The sequence below is a fragment of the Rhodamnia argentea genome, chromosome 7 (assembly GCF_020921035.1).
Source record: "Rhodamnia argentea isolate NSW1041297 chromosome 7, ASM2092103v1, whole genome shotgun sequence".
Taxonomy (NCBI): Eukaryota; Viridiplantae; Streptophyta; class Magnoliopsida; order Myrtales; family Myrtaceae; genus Rhodamnia; species Rhodamnia argentea.
The window spans coordinates 19,017,162-19,033,401 of NC_063156.1; the positions used below are offsets into that span (position 1 = coordinate 19,017,162).

General features: G+C 40.9%; 2 protein-coding genes across 6 annotated transcripts; both read right to left on the reverse strand.

Moving 5' to 3' along the window:
* Window positions 1–536: 536 nt before the first annotated feature.
* On the reverse strand, window positions 537–1,507 carry LOC115745831. 2 transcript variants are annotated; one of them, XM_048282521.1, is made up of 3 exons: window positions 1,421–1,507; window positions 1,107–1,287; window positions 537–1,019 (listed from the first exon to the last, which is right to left on the reverse strand). In XM_048282521.1, the coding sequence occupies exons 2-3, from the start codon at window positions 1,213–1,215 to the stop codon at window positions 556–558; spliced, it is 573 nt and encodes a 190-aa protein (XP_048138478.1). In that variant the 5' UTR covers window positions 1,216–1,287; window positions 1,421–1,507; the 3' UTR covers window positions 537–555. The 2 variants fall into 2 exon arrangements, with proteins under 2 accessions (XP_048138478.1, XP_030537295.1); XM_030681435.2 differs by lacking the exon at window positions 1,421–1,507 and having other exon boundaries at window positions 1,107–1,352.
* Window positions 1,508–1,563: 56 nt separating this feature from the next.
* Window positions 1,564–4,554, reverse strand: LOC115745830. Of its 4 annotated transcripts, XR_004015963.2 has the most exons (5): window positions 4,527–4,554; window positions 2,793–3,149; window positions 2,334–2,699; window positions 1,773–1,948; window positions 1,581–1,643 (listed from the first exon to the last, which is right to left on the reverse strand). XR_004015963.2 is itself a non-coding variant. In XM_030681434.2 (4 exons), the coding sequence occupies exons 2-4, from the start codon at window positions 3,114–3,116 to the stop codon at window positions 1,904–1,906; spliced, it is 735 nt and encodes a 244-aa protein (XP_030537294.2). In that variant the 5' UTR covers window positions 3,117–3,149; window positions 4,527–4,554; the 3' UTR covers window positions 1,564–1,903. The 4 variants fall into 4 exon arrangements, 2 of the variants coding, with proteins under 2 accessions (XP_030537294.2, XP_030537292.2); XM_030681434.2 differs by having other exon boundaries at window positions 1,564–1,948; XM_030681432.2 differs by lacking the exons at window positions 1,581–1,643; window positions 1,773–1,948 and having other exon boundaries at window positions 2,135–2,699.
* Between the last annotated feature and the right edge of the window lie 11,686 nt (window positions 4,555–16,240).

Here is a 16,240-nt window from a genome sequence, read left to right on the forward strand (position 1 = left end):
TGGATGAGTCACCAATCATGTGTCTAGAGCAATCGCTATCAAGGTACCATTTGTTTCTTCTTTTGTTCGATACCCGCAATGATCAAAGATACTAAGGCTGCGTATGGTAACGTTTCTGTTCCTGGAAACACTTATGGAACAGAAACATTTTTTTGTGTTTCTGTTCCCGGCAACGATTTCTGGGAACAGAATCGCGTTTTTGTAACCGCAAAAAATTCTGTTTCTAATTTTTTTTATTTAATTAAGGGCACTATAAATATAAATTAATATGTCTTTATCTTTTTAACTTATTAAATCAAATTAAGTCTCATTTGTTCAATTTACTAAATCAAATTAGATCAATATATATATATAAATAATTTATGCACGATTTATCAAATTATAATATGGACTAGATCAATTATAACAAAAAAAATTAAAAGAGAAAGTCAAATTGAAATTGAACAATAAGAACATCAAATATGTTTTCCATAGATAGGAAACATTACAATTACAAGCCATACACAAATGTGCCCAAGTACTTAAAAATGGATTACATAATTGAAAAATATAAAGTCATGGAATTTGAGGCATATTGCAGTCCATTGCCATTTTATTTGCAATACTTTTCCTAAGTACGTTCATCTCACTAGCCTGCACATCCGATACACCATCAACAACCTCTTCTTCTGTAGATATATATGCGTAGTCGGGATCACCATAAACGGAAAAGTTTCTGTCTATCCTATCTTGGTCGCGAATATAATTGTGAAGAGCGCAACATGCAATCACAATGAGCGCTTGCTTCGGAATTGGAAAGGAAGGTATGTGTTGCAATATAAAGAACCGTTTCTTCAATGCCCCAAATGCTCTCTCAATTACGTTCCGAAGTGAAGAGTGCTTATGGTTGAACATTTCTCTTGTTGTTCTAGCTTGTCTCCCTCTACCTCTATAATCATTCAAATGATACCGTTTACCTTTAAACGGCGTTAAAAATCCTGGAAGTGCTGCATAACCAGAATCTACCACGTAATACTTGCCTACAACAATGTACAATATGAATTTGTTATGAAATGCAACCGCAATATGATCATAAGCAAACTATTGCTAATAGACAACAAAAATACCTGGTGGTGGTCGAGGAAAATTCTGTTGAGGATCTTCGAGTGCGGCCGAGAGCACCCGACAATCGTTGGCTGACCCTTCCCATCCAGCATACACGAAGGTAAATTTCATGTCAAAAGAACAAGCACATAGCACATTCTGGGTGGTGGTTCCTTTCCTATTTCTATATGGGATCCGCTTCGATACAGGTACAACAGCACTAATGTGTGTACCATCAATAGCACCTACGCAGTCATATTATTTTACAAAAGTATTATGTTGTACAATATGATCAATTACAAGTACTTTATGATGTAAATTTAATATGGAAAACGTACCTTAAAGTAGCGCGAGTGGCTAGGATCCAGCATAATCTCCTCCGGGACTATATCAAAGGAAGGTGTTTTGATGACTTCATTTGAAAGTTTGATCATCGCTTTTAATACTATAGTGAAATACCCGCTAACAGCTTTCGGAGAATGTTGGAATCTCTCGCATAAAGTTCTCATAGAGCTCTTGTGACCAACTATCAATAAAAAGATACCCACTTGTTCATCCACCTTAATATACCGACTATTTTTCAACCATCCCTTTTCACTCATTAAATCACATAGATTCAGAAAAACATGTCTTTTCAACCTAAACGCCTCGTATATTCTATCCGAGTGTCCATGAAGAATCTCGCTTACCCACTCGGCTCCCGTTTGTTTACCGTCCCCGCATGGTTCTTTCACGTGCAAGCACTTGTCCAGCATCTGAGCATAGATCCATGCACGTATTATCGCAATATCAAACTCATTCAAGCATGTTCCAACCGGAGCTAACTGTCCAGTAGATACAATACTTGATTCATCTTCCATTGTACCTATACCATCATACAAATACAATGACATTAATGTATGTACTTAAAAAAAGAAGATAAATTTCACACAATCCATCATACTCATATCTAATGTAAACAGCAGAGTCTCAACATAAATATCCTTATAACTAAACAACAACCGGTGAAATATGTCTGTCACAAATTAAAAAGAAACTGAACACAACATAACAATCCACAATACATTTCCAAACATCTACTAAAGATTTCGTAGAAGTGCATTCCTCCTTTCGAAGGTGCTTGTGATGAAAGCCTCCCTCCATTTAGCACTAGCACATGCTTTGTCCACTCCTTTGGTGTAAAGACCATCATCCAACTCGGGTATCTCAAGTAGGATAGTAACCACAGCAGCTACGGAATAAGGGTTCACAAGCGGCCGTGAGGTGGCTGAGGATGACTTGATCATGTCTTCAATGGTTTTGCAGGTCGTGGTTAAATTGTACTGGTTGCTCTTTTTTCTTCTCTTGGTATTCGGAGTCCTATCCAAGTTGTGGTTGTCATGAACTGGAGTACTAGGATTGGCAGGTGTGAAGCCTTCCTCATCAAGGTGGTGATCACCAAAACCCTCCACAAAATCATTACCATCATCTTCACAGTTATCATCATCCGACAATGGCAAATTTTGACCAGTTCCTATTGCTTGCTCCCCAGTAGCATATGTACCACCAAATATAATGCACAACTCAAGATAAATAGGAAACCCATCCTTTTTGAATTTTGCCCACTCATTATTATCCTGCAATTTTCACAAGAAATAGCGTACATCAGTAACATAATCAAACATATTAAGACTTACATGTACAATGGTCTAAAAATGACAAAATGATACCTTCAAGTGAAGTTCCCATATGCTGGGATCATCGACGGTCACTTTTTTATTGACATTATCCCAACCAAATCCAGATTGTCCAAGAAGTTTCTTGAAGCTACCATATTGTATTCTCAGCTTGTTGTGCTTGTTTCTCAATTGTACTTGAGTATATTGGAATCCTATCTTGTTGTTGAATGCGATTCTTATATTTTTCCATCCTGTTTTGTTGAAAGTACAAGAGGTGCGATTTCCCTTCTTCACCTCTTCTACCATCAAACTCACAAAGTAGTTGGTGGAAGTCTCGTTCCATTTTGCATTGAATGTGTCTTTTTGGGATGCCATGTAATCTTGACTATTCCATCATAATATTAACAATGCAATCATAATGGGAATCAATTACAAACAACGAAACAATTCTAGCAAAAAATAGTATGGGCATAGTCTAGTAAAACTCAAAAACAAATTGTTTTCTTTTAGAGATTAATGCAGATCTTCAAACAATATTATTGCATAGCATACCAATCAGATCCAGCATCACAACAGAAAAATTTTGCATCTTCACAAGGTAACAATAACCATATCTCTATAGAAAGACAAATACGATTTGGATTAAGCAAAATATAAAGTAGAAGCCTATTTCTACATGCCCCGAACATTCACAAAAATCCCAAGTAACCAAACTGAAATAGATAACCAAAAGCATGCCACAACTTCCAAGTATAACTCACGGGATGCTCCGAGTTATAGTAGTTGCTCTTGCTCAAGAACATGTGCATTGCTTAAATCTGTCCGGCTGAAAATCTGTATGCTCATTGGGTCACAAGTAGTCACATGCTTTATTCGACAAGAGAAATAACCTGACTCCACAACAAGATAATACTTGCAAGCGTAGAAATCTGTTTTACTTATAGCCGTTTCTAATCAACAAAAACACAAAACAATTGTAAGCCTAGCGTTCGGTATCCAATTGTCAAGACAGTTTAGACCATCACATTGCTCCTTAAGTCTTAATTTGCCACAAATTCCACCATCAGATTCACCCAACAAAGCTTGAAACCGCAGAAAAGCTCGGCAAGAGAAATAACCAAGGAGCAACACATTCAAAATGCTCACAGCACTCACCGAGCAGTGGCTGAGACCGAACAGAGGCTTCTTCGGACTCTGATTGAGCAAAGAGAGACGACAAGGGTTAGGGCTTGCAGTGAGCTTCAAACCACGGACGATGGGATGGTCCTTGGGCTGTTCGATTGGGGATAGGTCGTGAGGACGACACGAACCCGAAACCGAAAATGGGAAGGCCTCAACTTCGCTTACTCCAATTTTGAGGTCCACCCCTGCGATGGTGGGGTTCAACTTACGTTAGCTCACCCGGGTGAGCCCCGCCCGGATCCGGGTGGGGCTCGGCCACGAGCGACAAGCGCGACCCAAACACCCCCTAGATTTGGGCGTTTTGGCTCGCGAGCCTTGCCTAGATCTGGATAGGGCTTGGCTACGCGCGACGAGCGCGAGCCAAACGTTGTTTAGATCTAGGCGTTTTGGCACGCAAGCCCTACCCGGATCCGGGTGGGGCTCGGGAACGCACGACGAACGCGAGTCAAACACCGCCTAGATCCGGGAGTTTTAGCTCGCGACCTTCAAGTGCGGCCGAGCCCCACTTAGATCTAAGTGGGCTCGCGCGAGCTCTCCCGCGTGTGGGGTGCCGATCGGTTGCCAAGAAGAGAAAGAAGAAGAGGACGAACGACAGAAACTCACCGGAGGTCCAAGCAATGTTGGCTGGTTGAAGCGTGCGTTTGTGAGGGAGAAGTGCTCGCGTCTTCAAAAGAGGAGTCCGAAGGGAGGAAGCGTGCGTCTGTGAGGCAAGTGTGAGGGCTTCCAAAAGTGTTCCAAACTTGTTCTAAAAAGTGTTCCAAAGAACAAGAAACAAGTTTTTTTGTTCCTTAATTTTGCTTCAAAAGTGTTCTTTTTTTCAAAAATGTTCTTCGGAACACTTTTGGAACATTTTTTTATCATACGCGTTTCTGTTCCGAAAGTGTTCCGGGAACACTTTCGAATGTAAAACACTTTCCAGGGAGTGTTACCATACAGGCCCTAACTTTTTCTTTGGTACCCAAATTTGTTTGGGTCCTTTGAGGTTAGCCGTAGAAGTGTATCTAAGAATGTTTCGTGTTGATCGATTGATCTTTGAGCAGTAGCTCCTGGAATGGTTCGGATCACTACAATTGGAACATTCCGAGAGATGTCGACCTTCGAATCTTACAAATTGTTTCCTAAAGTGACTCACGTAGGAACTTTTAGAAGGTCGCTGCTTAAGTCTTTCTTTTTTCGTAGGAAAATAATTTTTCTCATCACTTTCCTTTTGAAAACCAAGTCCCGACTTGTTGTAGTAGGAAACTTGTATGAAAAAGTATATGTTGTAAAGTTTTTGAACCCGATAAGAATTTTTTGTATATCTCCAAAACTTCCTTTTTCAAAATAGAGTTCTCTTTTTCGAAAAGATCTTTTTCCTTTTTCGGAGAAATGTTTTCCTTTTCAAAAGAATTTCTTTCCTTTTTCAAGAAATCATTTTCCTTTTCGAGAGTTTCCACTCTTGATTTCAATTGCGTATTTTCGTAAGATATAGAGTCGGATTTCTCATTTAGTTGATAAAATTCCCTTTCGAGAAAGCTGATTTTATCTTTTTGTGAAATATCTTTTTGTTTAAAAACGGCTACTTCCTTTTTCAATTCAGAAAGTCCTTTAAGAGTAGCTTTGTATTCTAAACATAGCTCATCTATATACGCAGATGCTTCGAGAGAGATGTTTGAATGAGTTACCTCAAGATCATCATCCGAGTTTGCCAATAGACAGACATTTGCGTATTCTTCATCACTTTCACATTCGGTGTCGCTCCAAGTTTATGCTTTCAACGCTTTCTTAGATTTCTCATCCTTGCCTTTCTTCTTTAATAGAGGGCAATTGGGTTTGATGTGGCCTCTTTTCTTACATTCGAAACATATGACTTCTTGTGCTTCATTTTTTGTCTCGGATGATCTTCTCTGATTGAATCATCGGAAATCCTTTCTGTCTTTGAAATTCCTACCTTGTTTAGCCATTCATCTGAATCTTTTGACCATGAGCGCTAGCTCTTCATCATCTTCGACTTCAGAATCTGAAACGTCAGAATCAACATTAGATTTTAAGGCAATTGACTTCTTACCTCTAGTTGTATTTTCATCATTGATTTTTTCTTCTTCGTAGGATTGAAGAGTTCCAATGAGCTCATCCATTGACAAGGGAGATATTCTTTGACTCTCTCAAATGGAAGTTTTAACACTATCCCATTCCTTTATAAGAGCTCGGAGTAGCTTGTTGATTCTCATCGGTCTAGAAACTGGTTGCCCGTAATATGTGAGACCATTCACTATTTCAGTGAACTTGTCAAACATTTCTTTCATCGGCTCTTCGGGCTTCATTTTGAATGCTTCATATTGTTCAAGTAGAAAGTTGACTTTTGTCTCCTTTACTCTGTCTGTTCCTTCATAGGTGACGTGAAGATTATCCCATATTTCTTTTGATGAGTGGCAATCCGCAATACGCCCGTATTCGAGAGGAGATAATGCGCTGTAAAATGAATAAATAGCCTTTGCATCAAGAGTATCTCTCTTGGTTATCTCTATTGCAGGTAGATCAATTGTCGTGTTATCCGCTGCGCTTGTAGTCTCCGTCGTTGGAGTTACTCCTTTTTGTACGACATCCTAGATTTGAGGATCCTGGTATCTAAGAAATGCTTTAAATTTGTTCTCGCAGTCGCTATAATCTTTTCCTTCAAAGTATGGTGGCATGTTGTTGATTCCACCTTCAATCCAAGAAGGAGAGAAATTGATAGCCATAAAGATCGTTAGCTTATAAGTAAAAACATTTCACAAAATATGAGCACCGAGCTCTGATACCAATTATTGATGGCTAGTGATTTCACCTAGAGTAGGGTAAATAGGTGATAGAGTGTGATTTTAAAAAATTTATTGCAGAATTTAGATCACACAGCGTAAAATAGAGATCTCATATGATGAGGCTAGAGTATATCGTAACGAGCAAGTAATTCAATTGATACAGGATATGTAATGGGATCGATGCGCGTTATTCGTGTGCAGTTTAGCTATCACAAAATATTTAGAGTGATCGGAGATAAGGAAAACTGCAAAGAGGGATTATAGTGGTTCGGCTTTGGTTAAGCCTACGTCCACTTCTTCGGCCGACGCCCAATCGGCTGGATTCCACTAGTAAGCTGCTCGTAACTTCACAGCTAGCACTCAACACTCGTGTGTACACCTCCTCACAATTACAATAGATGGATCAAGAAGTGTGTTGAAAATGGAGTTCACTCTCTTTAAGAATTATGAATACTTTTCCCTCTTAATGCCGATTTCTTTTTCCCTTCGTCTTTAAGATGACTTTTGTACTCTTCCACCTCCAATCTAGTCGTTGCAAGGCATCCGGAAGAGATCTCTCCAAATCTACCCTTTTGGATGAGATGATTACCAAAAGAAGATCTCTTAGCCGTTGGGGATCGTCAAAGGAAAGTCTTCCCCGCTTGGATCAAATCGCCCATACAATTATGATCCCGAGTTGCCATAGATGGTTTCTTCCATTTGGAAAGTCTTTGTTTGTCTTCTTGGTTCCGCATCCTTGATTGATCTCTGTCACCGAGAATCTTCAAGAATGATCCAGCTCGATAGCGTCCGTTGATATGCATCAATTAAGCTCAATTTGTATTCCTCTTGAAGTTCGATTACTTGCTCGTGAAGTTCTTCTCTCGTAGCTTGAGTGTCATTCCAACGTCCGAGCTATCCCCGCTCATCGTCTAAGCTCGAACTAGCATCCGAGACTCTCAGAAACAACATCCGAGCCAAATCCTTTTGCCATATTCAATCCTTTGCATCCCCGCACTAAAGGATAATCAGTAAAACAAAGTAAATCACGACATTATCTCAAAATACAAGAGTACTTGGATTGTTTTGTCAATTTCAAAACCGTCTAGGGATTTTTCTCAACATGTCCTACTTATAAAGTAAGATAAAAACATAAACTTTGCAAGAACTAATATATACTTGCTTTAAACCTTATTCTTCGACTAAAATTCCTATGACGAAATCTAAATTTTGGGGCCAAAAACGTTGCTGGCGGCATTGAGGTGTAACACATTACCTGCTGGCGGCATTGAGGCATAAGGATGAAGATAAAACATTCTGGGGACATTAACAAAATGATTAGAATCAATTGAGAACTAATTAAGCTTGCTTTATTATTTTCATCTTCAAAGAATGCACGAGACGCTGACAAACATACCGAATTATAAATGAAATTTCAAGTGCTAGACACAAATCCAAAGAATAATTCGAGTCCTTAGGGGACGATGTAAACGTAAATTTTATTTAATAGGGCCACACACACACACACAAAAGGGAAAGCAAGGTAATATTTTTCAGAAAAAAATGGTTAACAAAAGAAAAGAAATATGTATTTTCTTTTTTTTTTGGAGGGTGGAGGGAGAGCACGTGGGTTCCGCTCAATAGTGCTAGACATAGCTCTAGTTTGAGGATGAATCAAGATAAAATTTTGTATCTTGATTTCTCTTTCTCACTTTTTTGCACTTTACTTCGTTGTAATAGTGCGCCGAATCATAACATATATAATCATTTTTGTGGTAGGGACCCTCGTCCGGCTTAGGATGGTCGATGGTATTGGCTCTCTTTCTCTTTCTCTTTCTCCAGTTTATTTTCCTATTCATTTTAATTTTTTTCTCATTTTTTCCCCGAGGCCTTTTCTTTTAAACTTGAAAAAAATTCCAAATAAGGATCTAAAGTGCCTTCATTTTCTCAAATAAGGGTTCAAAGTAGATCTTGTTTCAAATAAGGGTCTAAAGTGCCCTCATTATTTCAAATAAAGGCTTGAAGTGAATATTATTTCAAATGAGGGCCTGAAGTGGCCATATCAATCTTTAAAATAGACCTCTCACTAATTGGTTAGGGGCATTTTCATCATTTACTATTTTTTAGAAATTTTTTTTTTAATTTTTTTTTTTTGTGGTAAATGTAAGACTTGTATTAACTTTAACCAAATGCGGTTGTACAAATGTCACGCCCCTGACCGCCGGACGTGCAAGCATCCCGCGTGGCTTGCCGTTTCAGTGCGAAAATCCCCCAAGATCAACGGCGTCAACTTACAAGCGGATATGAAACGCACATGCGGAAGCGAGAAGTAAAACTCCACTTACATACATACATAATATGACTTAGGACAACAACCTCACATATACAACATAACATAACAACTTAGTCAGCTACAACATAGGTTTTTTACATCATAGGGACGATGACGGGGTTCGATGATAAAAAATAGGTTTCAAAAGACAACCTACTTATCCTACTACATAATCAAAAGACATCACAAAGACAGGTGACGACTACTACTAAACATCGGACTCATCACTCTCGTCTTCGTTATTCTCGTCCTTCGGCCCTTACGGGGAATGAACAACTGAATCTTCGGCATCCATCATGTCTTGATCGTCAGAATCAGATTCGGAGATCTCGACAACCTCTCTCTCCTCCTCTTCCTCTTCTACGATCGGAGACTTAGGTGAGGTATTCTTCGACACGGCGAGGGTACTACCTCACCCTCGACAGGTCCAGGGTAACACTAAGTTGGGATCTCATCCCTAGGAACTCGGTCAGGTTTTAGAGGACCGGAAGTCTCACCGTTTTAACGGACATACCATGACTCAAAAAGATGGGGTGTCCAACTATCCTTTCCCTCATCAACCCAAACCGCACTCCCGTACCTAATATATACTGTACCCTGCCCTACGGGAAACTCCTTAATGGATATGTTAATAACCTTGGGGATACCAAAACGCTTAGGCAACATTCTTCGGGGTTTAGCATCTGAAAAAAGAAGCCCACAACGAGGTGAGATATAAGTCTCAGTAAGTCGAACCTAAACATAACCTAGGCCACTAGTACCTCCAAAAAAATTTCATAAAATCATAGTGAAGTCAACAAGTCCGATATAAACAAGATGAGAACAACCAAGTCTTAATGCATAGGCACAAGGAATTAATACCATTCCAAACAACCGTAGGCAAACAAGTTAAGCTTCGCATATATGGCAATTTAAGTTTTCTGTTCTCGTGGCTTTAACGGCTCGTGGATCCAACTTGATCCGATCCTCGGACAATTAATCGAACACGGTATACTTGTGGCCTCGGACGATCTAATTGAACACGGCACCAAATATAATCATGGTCTCGGACAATTAATGAACACGACCCGATTTAGCCTCGGACAATTAATTGAACACGGCATACTTACAGCCTCGGATGATCTAATTGAACACAACTCTTATTCTCATAACCGAATTATATAGAGCAACTCGTGCCCTTACACAACAAATCATGACTTTGCAATTTAGCAAACATTCAAGACTGTTCTATCCTTAAGCCTTCTTAAATCATGAATTTACAATCAAGTCCCAAGATTTAGCAATCCAGCCAAGCATCAAATTAAGCCATTCAAACAGCAATTTCGGTTCGTGAATCCTCAAGAGTCGGTTTAAAGTATCAAGTTCCCCATCGAACTAGGAAGGCGTAACCAAGTTCAATTCTTCATGAGAAATTTGGAAATTGATAGTCCGCGAGCAAGGCTAACAACATTCAAGCATGTCAATGTAGTTCTCAAACAACATTAAGCCAATGCACATGAAAGTCCAAGAAAGGGCATATTCGGATTTCCAATTTCCCAAGCCAAAACAATCCATAAAACTCATCAAAACACAAGTATAACATGTCCATTAGTACCCCGACTACCTAAGGAAGGTTTAAGGACAATTTACAAAGCTCTTGAGCCAAGAAATCCAAGAACAAACGTAGAAAACTTCAACTCCAAACCCGGACAGACCTAGTTTGGTTTTTCCAGCTAAGAAACATCCAAAGATCAAACCTTTAACCCTTAAATGACTAAACCAATACCATCCCTTAACCTACAAAACTCAAGCTAAGTCTAAGGTGGCCTCACCAAGCAAGACGAAGCTCGAGAAGGTGAGAAACTCGACCCTAAAGTCGAGGTTTCTGAACCGGTCGATAGTGACCTTTGTTTCTTAAAATGGCTCCACGGGACAAATGGCTGGGCAGATTTGGACCCACGAGTACTCGTTGGAAAGCTAAGACGATAAGATTTCCAATAGTATGTGCCTCACTAGAATCCAATAACGGACAGCGGAGTTATCGCTGGAATAACGGACGGCTTCGGGTTTGGAATTTCAAGCGAGCAAGAGAAAAATCGAGAGAGAGAGAGAGATGAGAGATGGGGAAGTGCCTGGCTGAAAATGAGAGGGAAAGAGAAAGAAAGTTTTTCTTAAGATATTATCCCAAGAAGATTTGACAAAAAGTGGGTTTTAGGAGACAAAGGTACAAGCTTAAAACAAAAGGGGCTAGGAATGCCAAGCTTCAAGGGGGGCCGTACCCAAATCTAGTCTATTATTCGTTAGCCAATAATATCAAGTTCACATTGACTTATTTGCCCCCTTAAGATTCGGCCACTATATGATTTAGGTGTCCTAATCATGTCTTAATCTAATCTCAAGCGATTAAGCGCTAAACTAACTTAATTAAGGCAAAGCTAATCTCTAATCTAAATTCCTAATCTTAGGAACACTTGGGAAAACTAATTAATCTAAACGGCTACGATGGGGCGACATCCAAATCTTGCTCATTGGAATTGTCAAATCCCGATACCCAAATCCAAAATTCAAATTCACTTCCGAATTCCATCGATCTCAATTTCAATTTGTCTCAAATTAATGAGCAGCTCATTTAGGTACTTACGCATATCGACCTCGTGATTTTCATCACCATTAGGATTACTCAAGCCGCGGCGGCTTTGGTTGTCATGTAATTGTAAGTACTTATCACTAGTTCCGACGATCGCGATTGTCAGAATTCGATTTAGAAAAAGTTCACAAATCATACGTTGGTTAACGGAATCACCCACGATCCAATCGTATAACGCTAGCAACGCATTCTACCATCACTCTTAGATCGGCCTTTAATGGCCTAAGATAATCCCTCGACAATCCTTATGGTCAAAGCGTCATTTCTTATTCCGGTTCCTAGATCTACGTATCGGTTTCTTTGTCAGTCTTTCCCCTTCGATTAGTTAACCCATGAGTGATCAATTCAGGGCGAGATACAACTGAAATACATCGTTGGATATTCACTCATTTATAAGTCTCGAATTGGGTTGGAATTCGGAATGTCACAACAAAGGTGAAACCCGACACCAATAAAGGAAACTTGCACTCATGGTGACACTAGACAATGTCACTAGGGGTGCAAGGGTGTTATGGGTTCAAAAGCAAAGGTAGACACTATAAAGCAGCAAAAGAAGAAACCAAACAGAAAGGCCGCCCCGGGACAAACCTCCGATCACAAAAAAAATAAACGAATTGATGCCCCGACTAGCTTGCATCCTTCGATTCTGTGAGGTACCTTTAACAGGTTTGTACATGAGTGCCTTATCTCTAATTACCTTCTCGAGGTGTTTCTTGATAGCTAGCAAAAATAGAGTTTGATTCCGAAAAAGGATGCGATTCCTTTCCTTCCATATAATGTGACACAAGGCTCCAAAAGCGAATCGGACAATACTCTGATGAAAGCTCGGCGCCGAAATGTGTTTCATGGCACATTCTAAATTATCCCCCCATGACCCATTGTGCCACACCAAATTGCACTTCGTTGCCAAAAAAAGAGAGACTTTCGGTGGTACGACAACCAAAGAAGAGATAGTTGGTCTAGTCTGGTCTACTTGAACAGAACGCACAAGTAGAGCCACAATTCCGCCATAGTTTAGTAATAGTACCTGGGTGTGCAGCCTATTCCACGTAATGAGCCATAGATGAAAAGCGTAGCGGGGTGCGAGGGCACAATCCCGGATAAAGGATTGCCAAGGCACGGTTTGCCCTTTATGGCGAATGATCTCCCAAGCCGAGGCAATGGAAAGGACTCCCGAGGGATGACCGAGCCAAGTAAAGCGAATATTATCCTAAGTAAGCAAGGGAAGAGGCTTTGGCAAAGCTACAATTGTAGCCGAGACATAAGAGGGAGGGCCAAAATAAGATATGACATTTGCCACCATGGCCGGTCGAGATATACCTGATCGATAAATGTCCCTATCCAGGAAGATCTTCTTTGAGAGGCCCTCGGAGTGCCACGAGTCAAACCAAAGGGACGCACCACGACCACTACCAATCCGCCATCTAAAGAGTTGGTGGAATTCCGCACGAAGGTCAAGAATCTTCTTCCAATACCACGAATAAAAAGTCGGCTTTGTGGCTATCCGTAAATTCATATTCTTCAAGAAAGTAGAATGAACCCATTTGCACCATAGGGATTCCTTGTTAGTAAATAGGATCCAAATGTGCTTAAGCATGGCCGCCTTATTGTAATCCCGCAACCTACAAATGCCAAGGCCCCCTTCCTCTTTTGGGAGACAAACATCTTCCCAAGAGACTTACGCCCCCACCAATTCCAAGTCCCGGGCCTTTCCACGGGAATTGCCTAAGGATCTGCTCGATGCCGTCTAGGATCGATCTAGGCAAGAAGAAAACACTTACCCAATAGACATGGATAACATGGAGGACTGACCTTATGAGTTGTAGTCGTCCAAGAAAAGAGAGAAAACATTGCGATCAAGACCGAGCTCTAGCCGTGATTAAGTTCACCAAGGTGTTGCAATCAGCTTTGCCAAGTCTTAACGCAATAATAGGTACCCCTAAGTATCGGACGGGTAGGGTGCCTTCATGAAACCCGAGAATATCCATAATCCGATTTCGAATATCATTCGATCCCCTCAAAAAGAAGGTCTCGTTCATGTTCGGTTTCAAACCCGACCAACTAGAGAACCTATCAATTCCAGCCTTCAATAACATGATAGAAGCGACATTTGCCTCAACAAAGAGAAATACGTCATCGGCAAAGAATAGATGAGAAAGTCGGGTAGCCTTGCATCTAAAGAAAAATTTGAAGTCCGGCTGCCGAGTTTGCAAATTTAAGATACCCATGAACACCTCCATAACCAAAGTGAATATATACGGTGATATAGGATCCCCTTGCCGAACGCCTCTACCACTAGAGAAAAAACCATGCAATTCCCCGTTGATGGAGATGGAAAACTTAGGAGTGCGGATGCATACCATAATAAGTCTTATAAGCTCCCCGGGAAAACCAAAAGCTTGCAATGCTAGGTCCACGAAATCCCAATCCACCGTATCACAAGCCTTTCGGAAATCAACTTTGACAACACATTTGGGCAAGTAGGACTTATGATGAAAACCACAAAAAAGCTCCTCGGCTAACAATATATTGTCGCTAATGTGGCGACCTTTCACAAAAACATTCTATGGGAGGCTAATAAGGGCAAGCAATACATAAGTTAACCGGTTAGCCAAAATCTTTGTGATGCACTTGTAAATGGTGTTGCAACACGCAATGGGTCTAAAGTCATTCATAGCCGAAGCATTATGAACCTTTGGCACAAATGCTAAGATCGTAGTGTTAATCTCACGAAGTAGCATCCCCGACACAAAGAAATCCTTTACCGCCAATATCATCGATGAACCCACAACATCCCAAGTACTTTTAAAGAACTCAGTATTGAAACCATCCGATCCGGGAGCCTTACCAAAGACAAGTGAGAACATAGCATTGCGAATCTCCAAATCGAGACACGGGCGAGATAGGAACCTTACCTGGTCATCCTTGAGGAAGTGCTCCATAACCAATTGGAGCTCCTGCACCGTAGCTTAACCGGAGGAGTCGTAAGTGACAGCAAGCCTTCAAAGTACGAAACAATATGCTGCTACACCAGAGTCGGATCGGTCAGAGAGCATCTCAACCATCCGCCACCGAGAGTATTCTGTTCCGAAGGTTCCTCTTATTAATCGAATGGTAGAAGTATTTAGTGTTGAGGTCCCCCTCATTAAGCCACTGCACCCAAGATTTTTGTTTATAGAGCGACTCCTCTTGGAGACGGAGATTAGAAAAATCATATAGATGATCCCTCTCTTGGTCAGCCAATGATTGGTTATGAGGATCTAACACCGGGGTATCCTGGATAGCCATCAAGACATTCCTAGCTTGAAAAGTTCGAGCCGAAATATCCAAGAAGGATTCCTTATTGAGCTATTTGAGCCATCGCTTAAGGAGCTTTAGCTTTCGGCAAAGGGTAAACATAGGTGCCCCTTCTATACGTGTGTCCCAAATATGAGCCACCAATGTCAAGAATGATGGATGAGTCATCCAGAAGTTGAAGAACTTAAATGGTCTTCTGGATCTTGCCGGATTCAATATCTTGATAACCGTAGGAGCATGATCGGATACTCCTAGAGCCAAGAAGAATGCCTCGTAGTATGAGAAATCATTGCTTCATTAAGAATTCACAAGGACTCTATCGGTCTTCCTCTACTTCCGATTATCTCTCGAGGAGGTAGCCCACGTAAATCTGTGACCTACATATCTAAGATCATCCAAGCCCACTTGAGCAATGCATTGACCGAATTCATCAAAAGACGAGATCCAGCTATTTGAAATCCCCAGTCTATCCGAGGGGTCCCGAATGGCGTTGAAATCCCTAGCAACAAGCCAAGGTGAATCCACCAACATCCCACTATTCTAGACCGGATCCGCCCATATAGAAGGCTTCAAAATAAAAGTATGCTTAGTATAGATAACTAAGAGGCAACATCTCTTATCGGTGGTTAAAAGCTTTAGGCGTCCATGAATAACCTACGAAGAGAAGGACAACAAGATAAAATTTGCAAGCAAAAGGTTCCACCCTACCCGGATTCTCCCTCGGTGAGAATAATCATAGCTGGCACACCACACCTAGCTAGGCAAAAGAGTAGCCATATTGGTGAGAAATAGGGAAACCGGTACCTTGGTTTGTAGAATGCCAATACAATAAAAATCCTTGGATCTAACTAGATTTCGAATTTCAACCTATTTGAGGGGGTTAACAAGACTGCGAATATTCCAAATAACTATATATATATATATATATATATATATATACACACACACACATACACATACACAGAGGGATAAGAGTTACCACTTTCGAGGGCCGCCTTTTCTTCTTGGCGGTCGGTTTGGCTTTCTTCCTAGTGCTAGAATTGCTATCCGAGGTGGTACCTTAGTATGCAGCTATTGGTGGAGCCAGGCAAATTGTTTGCACCTCGGGAGGGCACTTCGGCCCTTGAGAAGCTTCTACCTCCTCGTGAGCATTTGTAGTGGTTGAGGGAGAGCATAATTCTCATCTTCGCTGCCCACGTCATTGGCATCATCATCGGGAACATCCTTCGAGTCGAATGAGGTCGCCGAGAAGCCCGAGATGCCACCCTAGTGTCGCGATTTGCGGGGGCCGGAGCAGAGGACA

Coding starts and splice junctions, on each gene's coding strand:
- LOC115745831 (XM_048282521.1), bottom strand. CDS start 1,215: ATGAAATTTACCTTCGTGTATGCTGGATGGGAAGGGTCAGCCAACGAT. Junction 1,020..1,106: donor TTTTCCTCGACCACCACCAG/GTATTTTTGTTG, acceptor ACATTGTTGTAG/GCAAGTATTACGTGGTAGAT.
- LOC115745830 (XM_030681432.2), bottom strand. CDS start 3,116: ATGGCATCCCAAAAAGACACATTCAATGCAAAATGGAACGAGACTTCC. Junction 2,700..2,792: donor TATGGGAACTTCACTTGAAG/GTATCATTTTGT, acceptor TGAAAATTGCAG/GATAATAATGAGTGGGCAAA.